Source organism: Neurospora tetrasperma (assembly GCF_000213175.1).
Source record: "Neurospora tetrasperma FGSC 2508 unplaced genomic scaffold NEUTE1scaffold_2, whole genome shotgun sequence".
NCBI lineage: Eukaryota > Fungi > Ascomycota > Sordariomycetes > Sordariales > Sordariaceae > Neurospora > Neurospora tetrasperma.
Window position 1 is genome coordinate 2,522,029 of NW_009799100.1, and position 17,158 is coordinate 2,539,186.

At 52.6% G+C, this 17,158-nt stretch overlaps 6 protein-coding genes across 6 annotated transcripts in view; 3 read left to right on the forward strand and 3 right to left on the reverse strand.

The window, feature by feature from the left end:
• Window positions 1–2,700: 2,700 nt before the first annotated feature.
• NEUTE1DRAFT_60321 (uncharacterized protein) lies at window positions 2,701–4,192 on the forward strand (the record flags this gene model as incomplete). Its single annotated transcript, XM_009851133.1, has 2 exons — window positions 2,701–2,841; window positions 2,942–4,192. The coding sequence occupies 2 exons, from the start codon at window positions 2,701–2,703 to the stop codon at window positions 4,118–4,120; spliced, it is 1,320 nt and encodes a 439-aa protein (XP_009849435.1).
• Window positions 4,193–5,458: 1,266 nt separating this feature from the next.
• NEUTE1DRAFT_145240 (uncharacterized protein) lies at window positions 5,459–6,680 on the forward strand (the record flags this gene model as incomplete). The annotated part of the gene is made up of 4 exons (XM_009851134.1): window positions 5,459–5,541; window positions 5,592–6,054; window positions 6,126–6,323; window positions 6,402–6,680. 4 exons carry the CDS (start codon window positions 5,459–5,461, stop codon window positions 6,678–6,680), a joined length of 1,023 nt encoding a protein of 340 aa, XP_009849436.1.
• Window positions 6,681–7,586: 906 nt separating this feature from the next.
• On the reverse strand, window positions 7,587–9,379 carry NEUTE1DRAFT_99352 (uncharacterized protein; the record flags this gene model as incomplete). The annotated part of the gene is made up of 3 exons (XM_009851135.1): window positions 7,587–7,789; window positions 7,871–8,979; window positions 9,096–9,379. The coding sequence occupies 3 exons, from the start codon at window positions 9,377–9,379 to the stop codon at window positions 7,587–7,589; spliced, it is 1,596 nt and encodes a 531-aa protein (XP_009849437.1).
• Window positions 9,380–10,374: 995 nt separating this feature from the next.
• On the forward strand, window positions 10,375–11,784 carry NEUTE1DRAFT_108710 (uncharacterized protein; the record flags this gene model as incomplete). The annotated part of the gene is made up of 2 exons (XM_009851136.1): window positions 10,375–10,482; window positions 10,549–11,784. The coding sequence occupies 2 exons, from the start codon at window positions 10,375–10,377 to the stop codon at window positions 11,782–11,784; spliced, it is 1,344 nt and encodes a 447-aa protein (XP_009849438.1).
• On the reverse strand, window positions 11,758–13,934 carry NEUTE1DRAFT_145241 (uncharacterized protein; the record flags this gene model as incomplete). Its single annotated transcript, XM_009851137.1, has 4 exons — window positions 11,758–12,850; window positions 12,925–13,333; window positions 13,413–13,821; window positions 13,886–13,934. 4 exons carry the CDS (start codon window positions 13,932–13,934, stop codon window positions 11,903–11,905), a joined length of 1,815 nt encoding a protein of 604 aa, XP_009849439.1.
• A 947-nt stretch (window positions 13,935–14,881) lies between these two features.
• NEUTE1DRAFT_40319 (uncharacterized protein) overlaps window positions 14,882–17,158 on the reverse strand; it is a gene marked incomplete at both ends in the record, with an annotated part of 5,711 nt that continues 3,434 nt past the window's right edge. The window contains 4 exons of the mRNA XM_009850547.1: window positions 14,882–15,658; window positions 15,735–16,001; window positions 16,073–16,607; window positions 16,709–17,069. Coding sequence (XP_009848849.1) covers window positions 14,882–15,658; window positions 15,735–16,001; window positions 16,073–16,607; window positions 16,709–17,069 — 1,940 coding nt within the window. The remainder of the gene's footprint in view (window positions 15,659–15,734; window positions 16,002–16,072; window positions 16,608–16,708; window positions 17,070–17,158) is intronic.

Consider the following 17,158-nt stretch of genomic DNA (forward strand, 5'->3'; position numbering starts at 1 on the left):
TTTTTCCCCTTGTTGAGAGCGAGAGTATCAGATAACAGCATATGTGAATACCTGCTAGAAAACCTTGACGGTTCTGGAGAAGATGGAAATACCACCACCACCACTGTTTTGCGATCCTTGTTATCTGAAAAATTACTTTCTAACCCTCGCTGTTCTAAAACAAAGATTCCATTCTTCCGAATTCACTTGCAAATGATGAAAATTGGTGGCGACTGAACGAAACATTGAGGCCTAGATTACAGCCACCACAGCCTGAAAGGCCATTGTTGCTCGACAGTCTTGTGCTGCGGTTATTACCTACTGCCTCTAGTATCGTACGGTATCGGATTTATTCCTAAATCGACTGGACGGCAGAACAGGTAATTACCTAGGTAGTACGGGGGGTGCGGGTGCGGGTGCGGGAGACGCCTGCTCTATGCCCGACCACCCGGCAACGACTGTAGTGGGTGGAACAACCTTTTAGTGACACCATGAATTCGGCTGCCTGGGTATGTTCTTTCCTGACTGAACTTGAATCGCCCAGGAAACTGGACGATAGATCAGTCGATAAGGAAGGAGCGAGGGTTCAGGGAGAGGGCAGATAGCGGGATGTATCTCTGGGGCTATTACCTACTTGGTGAGCTCACTATAGACGGTTGTAGCGTTCAAAACAGTGAGGTAGGTGCTTCCATGTAAGGCTCGGCTCGTTTTTGTTTCGTCTCAAATGCTCGGACGGAATAATACCTAGGTAGGTAGGTGGCGGCGATTTCCCAAAGTCTGTACATGTAATTGGCGTGGCAGGTGTGGTGGTGTGATTTCGTTTTGTCAGCTTTCAATGACAACCACCAAGCTCAAAGGTATCATACCGCCAAAGAAAGTGTGCGACATGAATCAGTCCATTTGTATTTCTCTTCCAATGATGCTGTACTGGGTACCTCTGGGAATGCTTTTACTCACTACTTCTACTAGCTGCCTGGGCACAATCAATGCTCAATGCTACTCCTTCGTTTCGAATTACCCAGAAAAGACAATGGCGTGATCTGAGACGCTTTAGTGTTTTTTTCATGCGGCGGCCAACACCGAAGGTTCTTGACACAGTAAGTACTTCGATACACTTAATGGAACAATGGAGGTCTGGACTCTGGCGTGCTTTGGCTACTTTGGGCTTGGTGGCAGTTGGCACAGGTCAGCTGAAACGAACCCCAGGACGGCTGCTTGGCTGGCCTCTTTGGGCTGAGAGGAATGGCCATGAGGGGGACCCAACTTAAACCGTATTGGTAATTGTGAGGTCTGCTCGTTTCTAGGCCGGTTAACATTCAGTCATTTGGAGGGTTTGTCTGGATCCAATGTGTCGTGGACGATACGTGGTGGGTGGGATCATATGGAGTGTTAGGGGTAGATATTGCTGGCTACTCAGCATCCATTCAAAGCCGATGCCGAGTAATGGCTTCATGACTGCTCCATGCCACTCACATCACTGATGATGGGGAGCTGAATGACAGCAGTGCTGTCACCGGTGTGAATCCTGTTGCGTTCGCAGTTCTTGGTAGGCAGAGGATCCTACGACGGAAGATGGGGAGATCAGAACTAGAAAGCGTGGTCGAATAGTTCAACAGCGGGACCGCCAAAAGAACAAGCTGATGTTGCATTCAGGGTCCAAGACCATGTGTTGTTTGAAATGCTTGGCCAGGTTTGGCGGTAACATGTATCCGTAAAGGGAGGCGTGGAAGACGCCCGGCTAACACCACCGCACCGATGGACGAAGTACAACAGGAGCATATGGCTCGTGGGCCAATTTATTGGCGACAATAGCTCGCTTCCTCATGCAAGCCGGGCGGGGATGAATATTCTCAGTGCGTCGCTTATATCCGGGAGGTACGTAGGAAGCGAAGGACCCAATGCGAAGCTGTTGCAGAGATGAAATAGTAGATTGAACGTTCGATGAATAAGAATTGCCTCCTGCTGCTTCCCTACGGGCATTCATCATGTTATCGCACACACCGGGACGGTCAGGTAGGGCACATCAGTCCAAGCCTCATCCGATTCCTGAATCGACGGACCGGCGTTGTGCGTTCTTTAAGAGACCTCGAGGGTAGATGGTGACATCGGAATGCGATGACTGCGTTGATGACTCCTGGCGATGGTTTCACCTAGAGGACAAGTTGAACACTTCCACGGATGGAATGTATAAGCCACCACGGGTGTGTCTCAAGTGTGGAAGACGGAATGGAAGATCAACAGATCGACAGGGGCGTTGCGGGAGGGGAGCAATTCCAAAGACACGATTGGCCAGCCTTGTCAGCCACAGACGCATTTCTCCAATGGGGACAGCTACTGTAGGGAACATCTCCACCCGGCCATAGCGCGCCGACACCGTGGCATCTTCCACTTTCCTTGGGCCTGGACGGCCTTATCATCTTATCGCGCCGCAACGGGAGCTTCCCCTCGCTCCACCATTCGGGACCTTGACGGATACATCATCACTCAGGGCATCGCCAACCGGCGCAATCTGGCTGCTGTGTCTACTATACCTTTCCCACTTCCACTTTGCTAGCAATTGAACTATCGTACTGCTTTATTCCTACCACCCGATGCTGTTCTGAGCTCTTGTTTTTTGCGGTCTAGCGGCCGCCTTCCTCTCCTTTCGTTTGTCCTATCCAACGCAGTTCCAATTTAGTCCCCTGAAATAGTTCCGGTAGCCCGTTTCGCGCGGCGTGAGAGATGGCGCCTTCTTCCACCATCTCGGATATCATCGGCGCGCCATTGCAGCTGGTCTGGTTTCTTTATGACGTCGCCGCCGAAACCTCGACTCCTACTCTATTTCTAATCGCCGTGTCGGTTGCTGGACTCGCTTTGGGACTTGTATGAACCTTCCCTCTTTCCTGGTCGCCCCTTTCACGTCGCCAGCCCAGCTCATGCAAGGCCTTGACTGACACTCGCATCTTGCTTCCACCTGACGTAGATATACATCGTCCTGCACATAGTTGCGCCCAAGCCTCGCCTCCCGTACCCATCCGAAAAGACTTATATCACCACCAACCCCGATGGCACCATCAGCAAGCCCCGACCGCTGCCCTGCTGGTACGACCGTTGGCACGCCGAGAGCCGTCTGAAGGAACAATCCTCCTCTTCAACAACAGTCTCCTACCCTACCATCCCCGCCGGCTTCCCGGTCCCCGACTTCGGCACTGTCGAGCCCGCCGAAGTCGAGATCAGTGTCGTCATCCCCGCCTACAACGAAGCTGACCGGCTCATCCCAACCCTTGAAGAGATGGTCGCCTACCTCGACGAACACTTTGGCCGGCCCGCAATTTCCGGTCCCGGCTCCCGTCCCACCTCCAAGGGAACCGGCACGCCCAAGCCGCACCGCAACGTGTTCAAGGACGCCTCGGCCCACAAGCGCCAGCACCCGCCCTCGGGCTACGAGATCCTCCTGATCAACGACGGCAGCACCGACCGCACCGTTGACGTCGCCCTCGATTTCTCGCGCCAGCACAACCTGCACGACATACTTCGTATCGTCACTCTGGAAAAAAACCGGGGTAAAGGCGGCGGCGTCACACACGGCCTCCGCCACGTGCGCGGCGAGTACGCCGTGTTCGCCGACGCCGATGGAGCGTCGTGCTTCGGTGACCTGGGCAAGTTAATAGAGGGGTGCGAGGACGTAGTCGACGGGTCCAACCGGGGCGTGGCCATTGGCAGCCGCGCGCACCTCGTTGGCAGCGAAGCTGTCGTCAAGCGCTCAGCCGTCCGTAACTTTCTGATGCGCTCGTTCCACTTTGTGCTGATGATCCTCACGCCGCCGGCGACGAGCCGGATCAGGGATACGCAGTGCGGGTTCAAACTGTTTTCCAGGGCGGCGCTGCCTCATATTGTGCCGTATATGCATACGGAGGGATGGATCTTTGATATCGAGATGCTGATGCTGGCTGAGTCGGCGCCGGCTACCCCTGTTCTGGCAAGCGATGGGAGTGTCATTGGCACGAGCTATGGGATAAAGGTGGCCGAGGTGCCGATCGGGTGGCATGAGGTGGGTGGGAGCAAGATGAATCTGGTCAAAGATAGTGTCAAGATGGCGATCGGCTTGGCGGTGTTGAGGGCTAGTTGGATGTTGGGAGTGTATAGGAGACGGCTTGCTTGATTTGGCAGTTCGAAATAGTTAGTTGCTTTGGCCACTTGAGCGAAGTCTTTTTATTTTATTTTATGTCTTCCCCTCCTATGACCCTTGGATTTATCTTAAGACATCTTGCAGACTTCCGGTTTCCAGATACCTCGGTCGCTAAATCATTCACACCAATGCATTTCCTCAATTTCCTCTTTTCTTTTGAGCCTCCCTCCTGATGAAGGCGTAAAAGGCTGTGCAAAAGAATCAGGCGAGCTAGAGGGCGGAGTTGTATTTCAATGGATCTTCGAAACGGCTTCGAAGCCCCCTGTGGACCGTGAGACGATGGTTAGACCAGGCGGATCGAGTGCCTTAATTGGGCGAATTACGAGAGGAACTTGGGCGGTTTTGCAATTCTGCTTAACCGCCGACATGAAGTGTTCATGTCATGCCCGGTTCTTAGTCTTTTGCTGGCTCTATTTTGAGCTTTGGGCCTGGCTTTCGCGGTCGCTGACGGGTATTAAAGTCAATATTTAACGAAACCGAGAAGGAAAGGATATGACGAGTTACAGTATCGCAAAATTCCGCGGGCGGCCCAAGCACTCTGAGTTGAAACTCCTCTCCCTTCGGCAGACATCTTCCGGAGTTGTTGGAACGTCACCCTGCCCCCGTCTCCACTCGGATCTGCTCAACTCAACTCACAAATCACCAAAATCACCATCTTTGGCTTCAAATTGCATGCTAATTCCCTCTTTCTAGGCACGGCAGGGATTAGGGAGCAGCTGAAAGCTGCAAAGCTACACCAGAGACTTGGCAAAACTGCAGGGTGGTGGGTCAGGGGAGGGAACCAACGTGACCGGCAAGACCGGATAGGGGGTTTTTGAGCCTCCGGCGGACCTGCAGATTCTTCGACATCCAAAGTACGAAGATCACGCCGGAGCTGCTTAACAACCCTGACGGCTACGCTTGTTCAAACACCGCCATGGATCTCCTACCCCATCGATCCAGAACCCCTTATTTGAACGCAAGTGATCGCGCCAAGTTCCTGTAGAAGTGCACTAGGTTTCTCAGTCGTGAGAACTAAGATCAAGGGTCCTGGTACCGACTACACACCAATGTCGGACTGAGTGAGAATTATGTAGCTTGTGCTAACCAGGGTGGGTGCCTGGGAATGGTGATCCTTAGTCACTGAGATCGACACTTCCCGCTACATACTCCAGTTAACCCCGGTTTAGCTTCGACAAATGTTTGTCCGACTACCTACATATTCGGGTTTTGTGATCTCAAAGGGTTTCCGTTCTCTGTCTTTTGTTATCCCGAGGCATCGGGACTTTGAGACGTAGCTGGCTCCTCAAATATTTTGTTTTCGCCGGAACAATGTATGCCCCCGAATCGACATGGACACGCGCATTCCTAGCCGTCGCTGTCGTCCAAGCCCTGATCGCGTCGTCACTTGAAGCGTGAGTGAGATATACCCTCACGCCCCAAACCCCCGACTAACATGCCTCAGCTACGTCCTAATCGCCGTCGAGCGCTGCTTCGAGCCCGCCGTAGTCCAAGTACCCCGCGGCCACACAGTCCCCCTGTTCTTCGCCCTCTTTATCTTCGGCTTTGTCTATCAGCTCATCTTGGTGTACGACGCGCTGCGCTCGAGCAGCATGATCCAGGTCGTCGGCCTGTGTGTTTACAACCTCTGTCTGCTCGGCTACGCCCTCTTTCAGCCCAAGGACATCAAAGACGCGCTTGATTCGCTCGCGGGAAGCATAACAGCGGATGGCAAGCCGCTGATAACGCCGGGGACGAATGCTTGGGGGGACTGTATGCCGGCGTTAGCGGCGCTGGCGCTGGTGGTGGCGGTGGCGACGGGTGTTTTCTGTTTTGTAGCGTGGAAGCTACGGTCCGAGTTTGCTTGGGTGGTTTATAAGGCTATTAATGCGGATCGGGCTATGAGAAAGCGTATTTTAATCTTACAGGTATGGCTCCCTTCCATGTCACACCACGTTCTATTCGCTTTCTAATACATAACGATGGCCTACGCAACCAGTCTTATACGGCCTTTCTCAAGTTCGATCTGTTCTTCTTGCTGGGGTTCTTGCTCCAGAACATGATCAACGCTTCTGCCGACATGGGCAGACCCGAATTTGGATTATCTATTGGCGCAATTCCCCTCGTTCTCCTGGTGATCTGGCTTGCGGTGGTCTGTGCCCAGAGTGAGTACACGGTCGGCACGCTTGTCATCATCGTAAGTCCACTGGATCCATGCCTTTTCACCAATCGCCATTGTTTGTATTCTTCCCTGTCTAACTTGAGCTTTCTCCAGCTTGTCCAGCTCGCGGCCGCTGGTTTTCTCTGCTACAAGCTTACGACCATCGACCATGAGCTTTACATGTTTAGGACCTTCGCCGCTATCACATTGATCATGACGCTTTGCGCCGCCGCAATGGCGGTGCTCTGTCTAGTCAATTTCGGTAAAGGAGTGAAGAATATTACTGAGTCTCAGCTGAGACAAAAATCCACGCACAACCTGCCAGATACGGACTACGCATCGTCATCATACTTGTACGGTTATGTACCGCGTAGGTCGCCGCTTGATGCTTAGACAAGTAGAGCAACTCTACCTATTATTGTGTTCTACTTATTCTACTTAATATATAATTATGAGAACTTGCCTTTGACATTGCGCTGATTATGGAGATCTTGTAAGTGCATGTAATGATTTGAAGAAGTAGAAGAGGAGGAAAAAAAAAAAAAAAAAAAAAAAAAAAAAAAAAAAAAAGGGAACAAGCGTGGTATTATATTCCAAAACGGCAAGGCACAGCTGGGGAAAGAAAAAAGAAAGACACACCGCAGTATAGCACCTGGGCTTTGCCGGTCGTCACCGATTCAACAGCTAGACTACATAAGCGACCGGTAAGACTGTTTGTCAGAGATGAAAGGATACCTGTATGAACCGAATCTTTAAATTATGTGGTCCAAGTGTTGTATGTTTCTTGTCATCTCTTGTAACTTGTAACTTTTCTGGTCTCCCATTACGCCTTCCTTCGTGCCTTTCTTTCCTTCATTTCAAGTCGTCTTCCCACACTCTCTGTCCGTTGGGGGAAAGAAAGACCCATTTTGAGCATCGCCATCAATCCTCACATGGAATCCATCTTGTCACACCGCTAGATTTCACTTTGGCTCCATGCTTGTACTAACTTCTTGGTATTGATACGGGAAACCTCTGGTTCCCACTGATAGAACCCCGTGCAGGTTCTAAAAAGCCTTTGTGTCCAGCCAATACTGGAGCTGGGCAAGGCCCTGAATTCCAGGCCTTCCTTCCTCTTCGTCTCATCATGGATCATTACTTTTAAAAAATACAACAGATACAACGGGCTCTTCATCCCATGGCGCCCGGTATCCAGTAGTCGCCTTTTTTTCCTTTCCCCGTCAGGTATATTACGATATTGTGTGTTCTTTCCCCCCTGAGTTGCTCATAATCCTGCTTCAATGACTCCTCTTGTGCAACTTAAACACGCTCGTTATGAACAGACTCCTCAATCCCGTGTGGTTCGCTTTCGCTCTTCTTGGCAGGGCCATCTGAAGAGTCCATGTCGGCGAGAATGTCGCCATGCTGGCGATAAGCACGTTCCATGGCCCAGTGGAAGGGGCTGTCCGTTGAAAAGAGGACGTCGATCGATTCCAATGAGCGGTTGGCCGTCTCCGGGTAAACTGTTGAGTGAATTAAGTTAGCGCGACTGGAGAGTCATATAACGATATAGGAGGAGATGGGAGAATAGGGAGTTGACATACAGAGGTACACAATGGGAATCCAAAGAAGGTTGAGTCCCGCAAAGAGGAAGTAGGTCCTGTTCTCGAGGTGTCTGAACATGATGGGGTTGACCAGGACGGTCCAACCAACACCAATAGCCCACCCCGTGATACCAAAGCCGTTGCCCTGGGCACGCATGTCCGAGGACCAGATCTCGGTAGGGATCAGGAACGCAACAGTACCCCAGGTTGCGGCGTAGCAGATGTTGAAGAGGAACAGCATGGTGACAGCAGCAGGAGCAAAGGATGAAGAGCGCTCCGGGTGTGCCCTCGCGCCTTCGTAGACACAGGCGGCAACGAGGTTGACAACGAACAAGGCGAATGATCCGCCCATGAGGCACTTGCGGCGACCAAGGCGGTCCACGATCTGGGCGCTGATGATGGTTCCAACAATACCGACGGTGCTAAGACCACCGGTCAGGCCGTTCTGGGTAAGACGGTCGTAACCGGCGGCTGAGAGGAGAACAGGGGCATAAGCCGTCACTGCTGTGATACCGGTCCATGAACCCATGATCTGCAAGAGCATGCACAACCACGCCCTGCGGCCAAGATGACCGGGCTTGCCGCCTTGTCCAGCTAGGATCTGGGCGAATTGAATGGGTGAGCTCTTCTGGCTTGACTTCGCAACAGCGGCAATCTCCTGGAACTCCATCTCGACAGCAGTAGCATCGTGGGTTCCTCGCACATGCTCCAGGACCTCTCTTGCGTCATCGAGGCGGCCAACTGATGCTAGGTATCGAGGGCTGTCGGGTAGAAGCTTGATTCCGAGGACAAGCAGGATGGCAGGGAAGCACTGGAAAGCAAGGAGGAAGCGCCATTGAACGTCCGAATTTCCGTTGTCGAGGAAGGACATGCCAAAGTAGATCCAGTACGCGACTGCGATGCCGAGGTAGTTGGCGATGAAGACGTAGCCGAGGAAGCCGCCTCTGTGTGATGCTGTTGAGGTTTCGGAGACGAGAACGGGGGTGATGCCGGTAAGGGCGCCGGTGCCGAGACCGGTCACGACACGGGCCACGATCATGAAGTCGCTCGACTGAGTTGCCGCCTGCAGCACACCGCCGATGAGGGAGAGGACGGCTCCGATGAAGAGACTAATGTAATACCATCAAGAAGCATTAGCTATCAGATCACATCTTCAAGACCAAAAAAGGGGGCAGTGACTTCTAAGATGTAGTAGGTAGGTAGGTAGGGAGGTAGGAGCACATACCCGTTAATTCGTCCAATCCTATCCGCAAGCCATCCTCCGGCAAAGCAGCCAAAGATACATCCGACGTAGTAGACTGATACAATACCACCCTGGTGAACTTCGTCCGTTACTGTGCCATCAGGCAAGCCGATACCAACCTCGGTAACATAACGTGGAGAGGCATTAACGCCGCCCATCACACCTTGATCATAACCTTCGAAGAAGATACTGATGAGGGAGAAGGTCTGGATGGCGAGATTGAGCTGGGTAGGCGACAGCCTCTTCCAGAGAGTGGTGTAACCCATGATGATGGTGATGGTGGTGCAACGATATTGCAAAATGTGGATGGATAGAGAAAAACGTTGCTTATGGATATAATCCACACGATCGCGATTCGAACCAGTGGGTGGGCTATCGAGGCTCCTTATGTATGAAACTCGCAAGAAAATTGCTTACTTAGGATACCCTACCTACGTTACGATTCACGCAGTCGAGTGTCAACATCACACCTCTGCCGGCACATACACACAACTTCCATGTTAGCGCGGTACCGCCACCTTACGATATTGAGGGGGTTGGACGTAAGCAAGTCTAGCAAGGCAAACCATTTTTTTGTGAGAAAAACAAAGCTATCGCCACTTTTGGCATTCCCCGTACTAACATTCTGAATGCCGAAGGAGGCGAACACCCAAGAACCCGGCAGGATGGAAGGGCCCGGTTAGGTTGCATGATCCTAGTTCCCCAGATCAACGTCTCACGCTTCCCCGGTGGAGTCCCCGCATTTTCCAAGATTCCGGCCATCCCCAGAAACTGGGGAGAAGCCACTTTGTGGAGGTGTGGATGAAGAGTGTCTGGTGATCTTTTCCCGCTCTTTGTCGACTTGAGTCGTGAGAGGTTGCCAAGACCCCATACCCGCTTAACCGTCAGACCGTGTAGCCGCTTAAGCGTGCCCCGGCAGTGCTCTTCACCGCTTAACCGCTTGACCGTCCACCATGACTAGCAAAGTGTGTGATGTCGATGACCCGAAACCAAGGATCTTGGCGAACCTCGCGAATGGGGCCCCGGCTCGACCAAGGGATATGGGGTGTAAGTGGCCGGTTAAAAGGAAGGCTGAGATGGCCATATGCTCTGGCTGTCCGGATACGCGGCCTAGCGAATCATGCTTGACAGCTGACCTGATGGTGAATTCACGCTCTTACTCGCCCCCTTAGAGAATTGAAATAGAAGTCGCTGCTCTTCGGTCGACTTTGACATTATCACTTGTTGAACATCATCATCATTATCATCAACAACATCAACAATGGCGACAAATGGAGTCAACGGCCATGCTGCCGTCAATGGAGGCAGCCCTTCAAGCTCGCAACCGCTTGATCTCGTCGTATTGGGAATGAACAGCGGCACATCGATGGTGGGTGATGACTACACTGAAACTCACTAGATGTCTATTGACCATGAAAACTAATGGTGATATCAGGATGGTATTGATTGTGCCTTGTGCCACTTCAGGCAAGAAACACCAGACTCACCCATGCACTTCTCCCTCCTCAAGTACGGAGAGGCTCCCATGGATCTTGACCTGAAGAAGCGTGTTCTGTCCATCATCAAGCACGATCGGACATCTGCTTCCGAACTCTCAGAGGTCAACGTCCACCTTGGCGAGACCTTTGCTGCTGCCGCCATCCAGTTCTGCAAGGAGAACGATGTGGACATCAAGAGTCTTGATGCCATCGGCTCCCACGGCCAGACCATCTGGCTGGCCAGCATGCCGGACGAGGGCATCCCCAGGTCTGCTCTGACCATGGCCGAGGGTACCTTCATGGCCTCGCGGACAGGAGTCACCACCGTGACCGACTTCCGTGTCTCCGACCAGGCCGCCGGCAGGCAGGGAGCGCCGCTGATTGCCTTCTTCGACGCCCTGCTGCTTCATCACCCTGGCAAGCTGCGGGCGTGCCAGAACATTGGTGGAATTGCCAACGTATGCTTCATCCCCCCAGAGGGCCCAGAGCACGCGTACGACTTCGACACCGGCCCGGGCAATGCTCTGATCGACGCTGTGGTTCGCCATTACACCAACGGAGAGCAGGAGTACGACAGAGACGGCGAAATGGGCAAGAGGGGAAAGATCAACCAGGACATGGTGGACCGTTTCATGGCCAGGATACCCTACTTCAGCTGGGACCCGCCCAAGACAACCGGCCGTGAGGTCTTCCGCGATACTCTGGCCGACGACCTGATCAAGGAGGGTGCCGAGCTGGGTATGTCGGCGGATGACGTTGTTGCTACCGTCACCAGAATCACTTCCCAGGCCATCGTGGATCACTGGCGCCGCTATGCGCCCAAGGACCGCCCAGTTGACGAGGTCTTCATGTGCGGCGGTGGCGCATACAACCCTAACATTACCGACTACATGAAGGAGCAGTTCCCGCAGGTCAAGATGTTCATGTTGGACGCTGCCGGTATTCCGGGCGGTGCCAAGGAGGCGGTCACGTTCGCGTGGCAGGGTATGGAGGCTATTGTCGGACGAAGCATCCCCGTCCCAGACAGGGTCGAGACGCGCCGGCCGTATGTCCTTGGCAAAGTGAACCCGGGAGAGAACTACCGGACGGTGATGACGAAAGGCATGTTGTTCGGTGCGGGACGGGCAAAGCTGGATCACGTGAAGGAGATGGTGAACTACGTGGATGGTAAAGTGTTTAACAATAAGTGGTAAATGTTAATAGGAAACAAAAAAAAAATAAGAAAAATCTTCTAGTTGTCAGGCATCTTTGTATTCCCCCCCTTGACACCCACTACATGCCTGTTGCCGGAAGCCGTTTCAATGAACATGCTCAGAAAGACAAATAGCTGTTTGACATGGCAAACGGCCAAGTCCAGTCTTGCAGCAGCTCGTCAGGAAGTTGGAATTGGCCCGATAAATCTGGGAGTGCCGCTCCGTCCCAACTACTACTCTTGTTGTTCGATGTGCCCTCTCGAAAAGCGGAAGCAGGGATATCCGCGGCCTGTTGTGCTTGGATGGCTCGCCCACCACCTCGGGAGACTATGTACTCTTCAATGCGCGCAACAAGACTTCGAAGCCTCTGTCCAGCGCCGCCACTTCGGTGAAGGCAAGCTTCCAGACTTTCCAGCAGCACGGCCATGGAGAGGAGCAGGTCCCGTACGACGCAGCATGAGCTTTCTGATAGCGGTCCTTCCATAACCGACCCCAGAATGGTGCCGATCCCGCCAATGTGGTATATTAAAGGCGCGCTAATTGCTCTCAGGTGTGGTTTGGGTACTTGGTGGAAAGTCGCCAATATGTCACTTACGACGGAGCACTTCCTTTCCGCATCAGGATCAGACTCAAGAGAAAGGGAGATCATCTTCAGGAGAGCCATGGTCGCTTGGATGTTGGCGGCTTGAAATCCATAGACATCTTGATCTGGATCGCCAGTAGCCGGTTGGAGTTGCTTGAAAATGGGCGGCAAGGCCAAGTACAGCTCGTTGACACGATCCTGGCTGGACACGTTGAGGGTTGGAGTCGATACAGATTCCCCTGCCACCAAGTGGAATCTTGACGACCGCGTTCGCAACCTGCTCAAGTTATGCTCCAAGATACGGTATAGATCCGTGGTAAAGTTCCACCCGACTATCCAATGTGCTCTCTCCAAAGGCGCGCTTTCAGCTTCGTTACAGTTCCTGCCAGTAGGATACTCGACTTTCGCATGGCTTTCTTGAAAATGGATGCAGCCGTCCCAGACGATGGACGAGTAGATATCGAGCGTGTAGAACGACCAATACTACATCGGTCAGTATAGAGAATACGACAGAGAGTGAAGCAGTTAGGAAGCGCTCCGCGGCGCAGTGCACGTACCAATCTACGACGCTCTTCCCTCTCCGTGGGATGTAATCCAGTCGGCCAGTTGGATTCGTCGTGCCACTGGTTGATGGCAAGCATGGTGAAATAGTGGCCGATGTACATCTGCATCGCTCCGATCCTGGCGTCTTGAAGGCTTGCGAGCGCCAACAGCGCAATGCCTCTAAGGTAGTCAAAGTCCTGAGATTGAAGAAGGTCTTTGGGAAGTGCTTCTTCTGCGGCGGCAAAGAACATTTGTGCTGGTATTATTCCCACCACATCCTGGCCACCACTTGGCGCACCGTCCCTCACTCGAGCTGAAGCCAGCGCGCAAGCCGCCATCACAGAACAGAAGAATGCACGGCTGCGACAATGTTCCAGCATTTCAAGCCTCTGGTCGAGCCTGACGGGGTCAAAATAGGGAAAGCTAGACCCACGCATATCAGAAAAGGTATTCGGTTTTTTTTTCTGCAACGCGACGTCGGACAAGGGGGGATGGGACTCACATTGGGTAAACGGTCTTGTGGTAGACAGAGAGCAGCTTCTTGATGGCTGAGGTGGAAGTTCGGGCAAAGCCTTGCCATGCTGGGCTCAGAGGCTCACTCCGACGCTCGCTTGTAGCGGAACTGCTTGCGTCGGCCAAGTCTAGAGGCTGGTCATCGCCCACCTGAGGTGGTTGACTAGTAGATGGAAGTGCAACAAGCTCTTCAGGATGAACCCGTCGAGCGTTGCTGGCGATATTTTGGCCAGCATCTGGACGATCACCTGGTCCTGCCGCGTTCTTTGGAGAGCCTCGGCCGCGCCTCAAGGGCCGGAGATAGGTGCATGAGATGTCGAATTCGACACAGTTTTGACAACGACTCGGGTCTAGCAGATTCTCCTGGCATTTGATCCGGCGTTTATGGCAAAAATCACCTGAGAATACGTCAGCTGGATTGCGCAAATCTCCTCGTCCGTCTCAGTCTGCCAGCTGCCTTACATGCCCTCGAATTTCGCAGCAGTCGGCGGGGTCTAGGAGGTGCTGGCATCTGATTGAGGTCGGAGGCCCGGATTCCTACTGTACAAGCATGGTAGATATCGCGATAGATGATAACGAGCAAACATACATTATCGACCCCAACCAGGCAGGGCCTTGTGATGATATGATTGCTGTGTTGTGCTTCCAAGACTTTACGTAATCAAAAACAGTGCTTGGTCACTTGTAGGTCGGTCTAGAACATGCCGATCCAGGGGGCGCGAGCGCTGTACAATGGCACTCTGGGAAATCCCACTTTCCCATAACAACCTGTATCAATGTTCGGAGGTCGACTTTCCAAACTTCGATCCCTCGCATCTGATTCTATCTTCAGCAACCCGATGATCGTCTTCCCTTTGGACCGAGCCAAGCCCAAAATAAGACAGTGAGTAGGCGTCCACGAATCCACATCTCCAGAAAGCCCACTTTTTCCGGCCCCTATTCCTGTTCCCGCGGGCCATAAGGTCGATCAAGTACACTATAGTGTATGCAGTCCGATACCGATTTGATTGTTAGCTCGAGACTATGGGGCAACTTCCCTAAGCGTTTTCATGCGGTGAAAATGCTTTTCCCAAAATAAAGCAAACTATATTGGATCTTGCCAATACCTTTCACACCCATATCTAGCCATTCATTCAGTCTTTGAGAGGTTTAGGAGAATGTCGTGAACTAGAAGTGAGAACCTAGGTACCAAATTAACAAACAAACCAGCACTAGATTGCACACTACTCGCGCCATACCCCACTCTTTTATGGGGGCCTCGTCAGACTCGCACCCTGTGAAATCGCCGCGGCTTCAGACACTTTTGGGCCCACGACGAATCTAGTTGACAACATGGACGCTTCAATAAAGTAAAGATTGGGGGAGCAGACTATGGAAAAACAGCCAGACAGGTACTGGCCAACCTCCTCAAGGGGTAGAGTTGCAAAAAGCGCCCTCATACCTCTACCGCCATCTCCCTCAACACCCCTCCAAGTCCTCTCCCTCTCCACTAAACCTGACCATCTCCCAAAACACACCCTTATCCTTATACAACTCCCCTGGCGAACCCACCTCCATCACTCTCCCTCCGCCCATCACCACAACCATGTCATAATCAAGGATCGTCCTCAACCGATGCGCGATTGTCACTAGCGTCCTTGTTTTCTCCTCCCCGGCGTCGAGTTCCTGTCGCAGCGCCACTTGGATCCCCCTGTCAGTCTCGAAATCCATGCTTGCCGTCGCCTCGTCAAGCAGCATCAGCTTGGACTTGCGGACTAGGGCCCGGCATAGAGAGAGAACTTGCCGCTGGCCGTGCGAGAAGTTCTCGCCTTTGGCTAGGACGCGGGTGTCGAGGGAGAGAGCGCCCCGGGTAGAGATGGAACCGGAGCCAGAGCCATTTGTGGGTGAGGAGGAGGAAGGGGAAGAAGAGAGAAGGGGGGTGCGTTCGGTTGGTACCATCGAGTCGTTGCTGTCAACTGTCTCAGCCCCATTGATACTGTTGTCACTGCTGCTCTCGCGAAAGTCAAAGGACGCAATGCCGGTGCACGACCTGAGCGCCTTCTCCAATATCTGAACGGGCACGGTGCCGGATGGGTCGAGGTTCGTTCTGATGGTGCCGTTGAAAAGAGTAGCTTCTTGGGGAATGATGGTCAACGCCTGCCGAAGTCTCTTGCGTGAGATTCTCGTGATGTCTACGCCATCGTAGAGGATCTGCCCGGAGATGATGTGGGTGAAGCAGAGGAGGGAGAGGACGAGCTAGAGAATGGGATGAAACACGTTAGCCTAGCTGTTTTTTCCTAAGGAAATTGTAGGTGTAGAGATGGCGCCTTACTGTGCTCTTCCCTGAACCTGTACGTCCAACAACGGCAATCCGTTGTCCAGCCTTGAATTTAAGACTGATGTCCTTCAGGATGTCAGGGCCGTCAGGGTCGTATCTGACCGTAACGTTACGGAACTCGATCGCGCCTGTCCTTGGCCAATCCTCAGGAACTTCAAGCAAAGAAGAGTCTTCATGGCCTTCGCTATCGGTATCGGGTTGACGCAAGCCGTGTTTTTCGTCTTCGACAGGAAGCTTGACGTATTCCTCAACGCGATGGAACTGTCATGGGATTAGCTCAGGCTCATCAAGATGCTTGTGACCAAGGTAGAAAGCAGCAACAAACAACTTACACTCTGCAGCTCAACCTCCATATCATTCATAAACCTCACAAAGTACAAAATCTGCGAATTAAGGCCCGTCGCATTGCTCAGCGAAAAGCCCACCAATCCAGCCTCCACAACACCGACCTTCCACACTGCAATCGCACCAGCAGAGACAGTGACCAGCGCCGCGACAAAGTCGACCCGAACACCGACCCACCGATTCAGGTTGAACGAAGTTTCCTGGAACCGCGAGAAAGACCTTAACCGGTCCGCCAACTGATCACGGAACATCTCGGGCATGTTTTGTCTGGCACGGATCACCGCTAGTCCAGACATGCTGCCACTAAACTGGGAGAAGACGGGGCTCTGACTGGATGAGACCAACCGCTTGAGGACGACAGCTGTTCGGGTGTACATCTCGCCGCAAATGATACCTATTCCGACCGTGCAAAGGGCAGGAAGCATGAAGATAGGCATGATGGAGCTGACGGCACCAAGACGAAAGAGAATGGCCATGCCAGCGTCGATGAAATATTGGACGGCTGAGCTTAGTTGACTGTCCCTGTTGGTTTTGAAAATGATTGGTTAGCCTTGGGTTTCGAATTATGAAGTGCCAGCAAGCATCTGGAGCGTAGAGAAATCAAGCAAAAGTCTGATACTCACAATGACCCAACATCTCGGCTGAACCGATTAACAACCCGACCCACTGGTACGTTCTTCCACCAGCCCAGGGAGACATTCAACACTCCCTCTGTGAGTCCCCTGTGTAACTTGCGTGCGGCCAGCCATGCACCTCGGTTGAATATCAGAGAGCTGATTCCGCTTAGCAAGGCCTGGCCAAAGTTGAACGCAGCGTAGATGGTGATGTAAAAGGCAACATTCACAGCCTCTTTCTTGTTGTAGGCATTGACCCAAATTGAGAGCCACCAGGTCGTTCCAAGAAGAACAGCATTGGCAATGACGTTACTGGCGAGGGCTAGAATAACGTACCCAGGGCCACCAAAGTGAAGCATGTACCTGAGAACTATACGCATGGAGAGTTGTCAGCTCTGACCTCGGCGCAGGAGGAAGACATATAATTGGAAATGAAAAAAAAAATTGAAAAAANAAAAA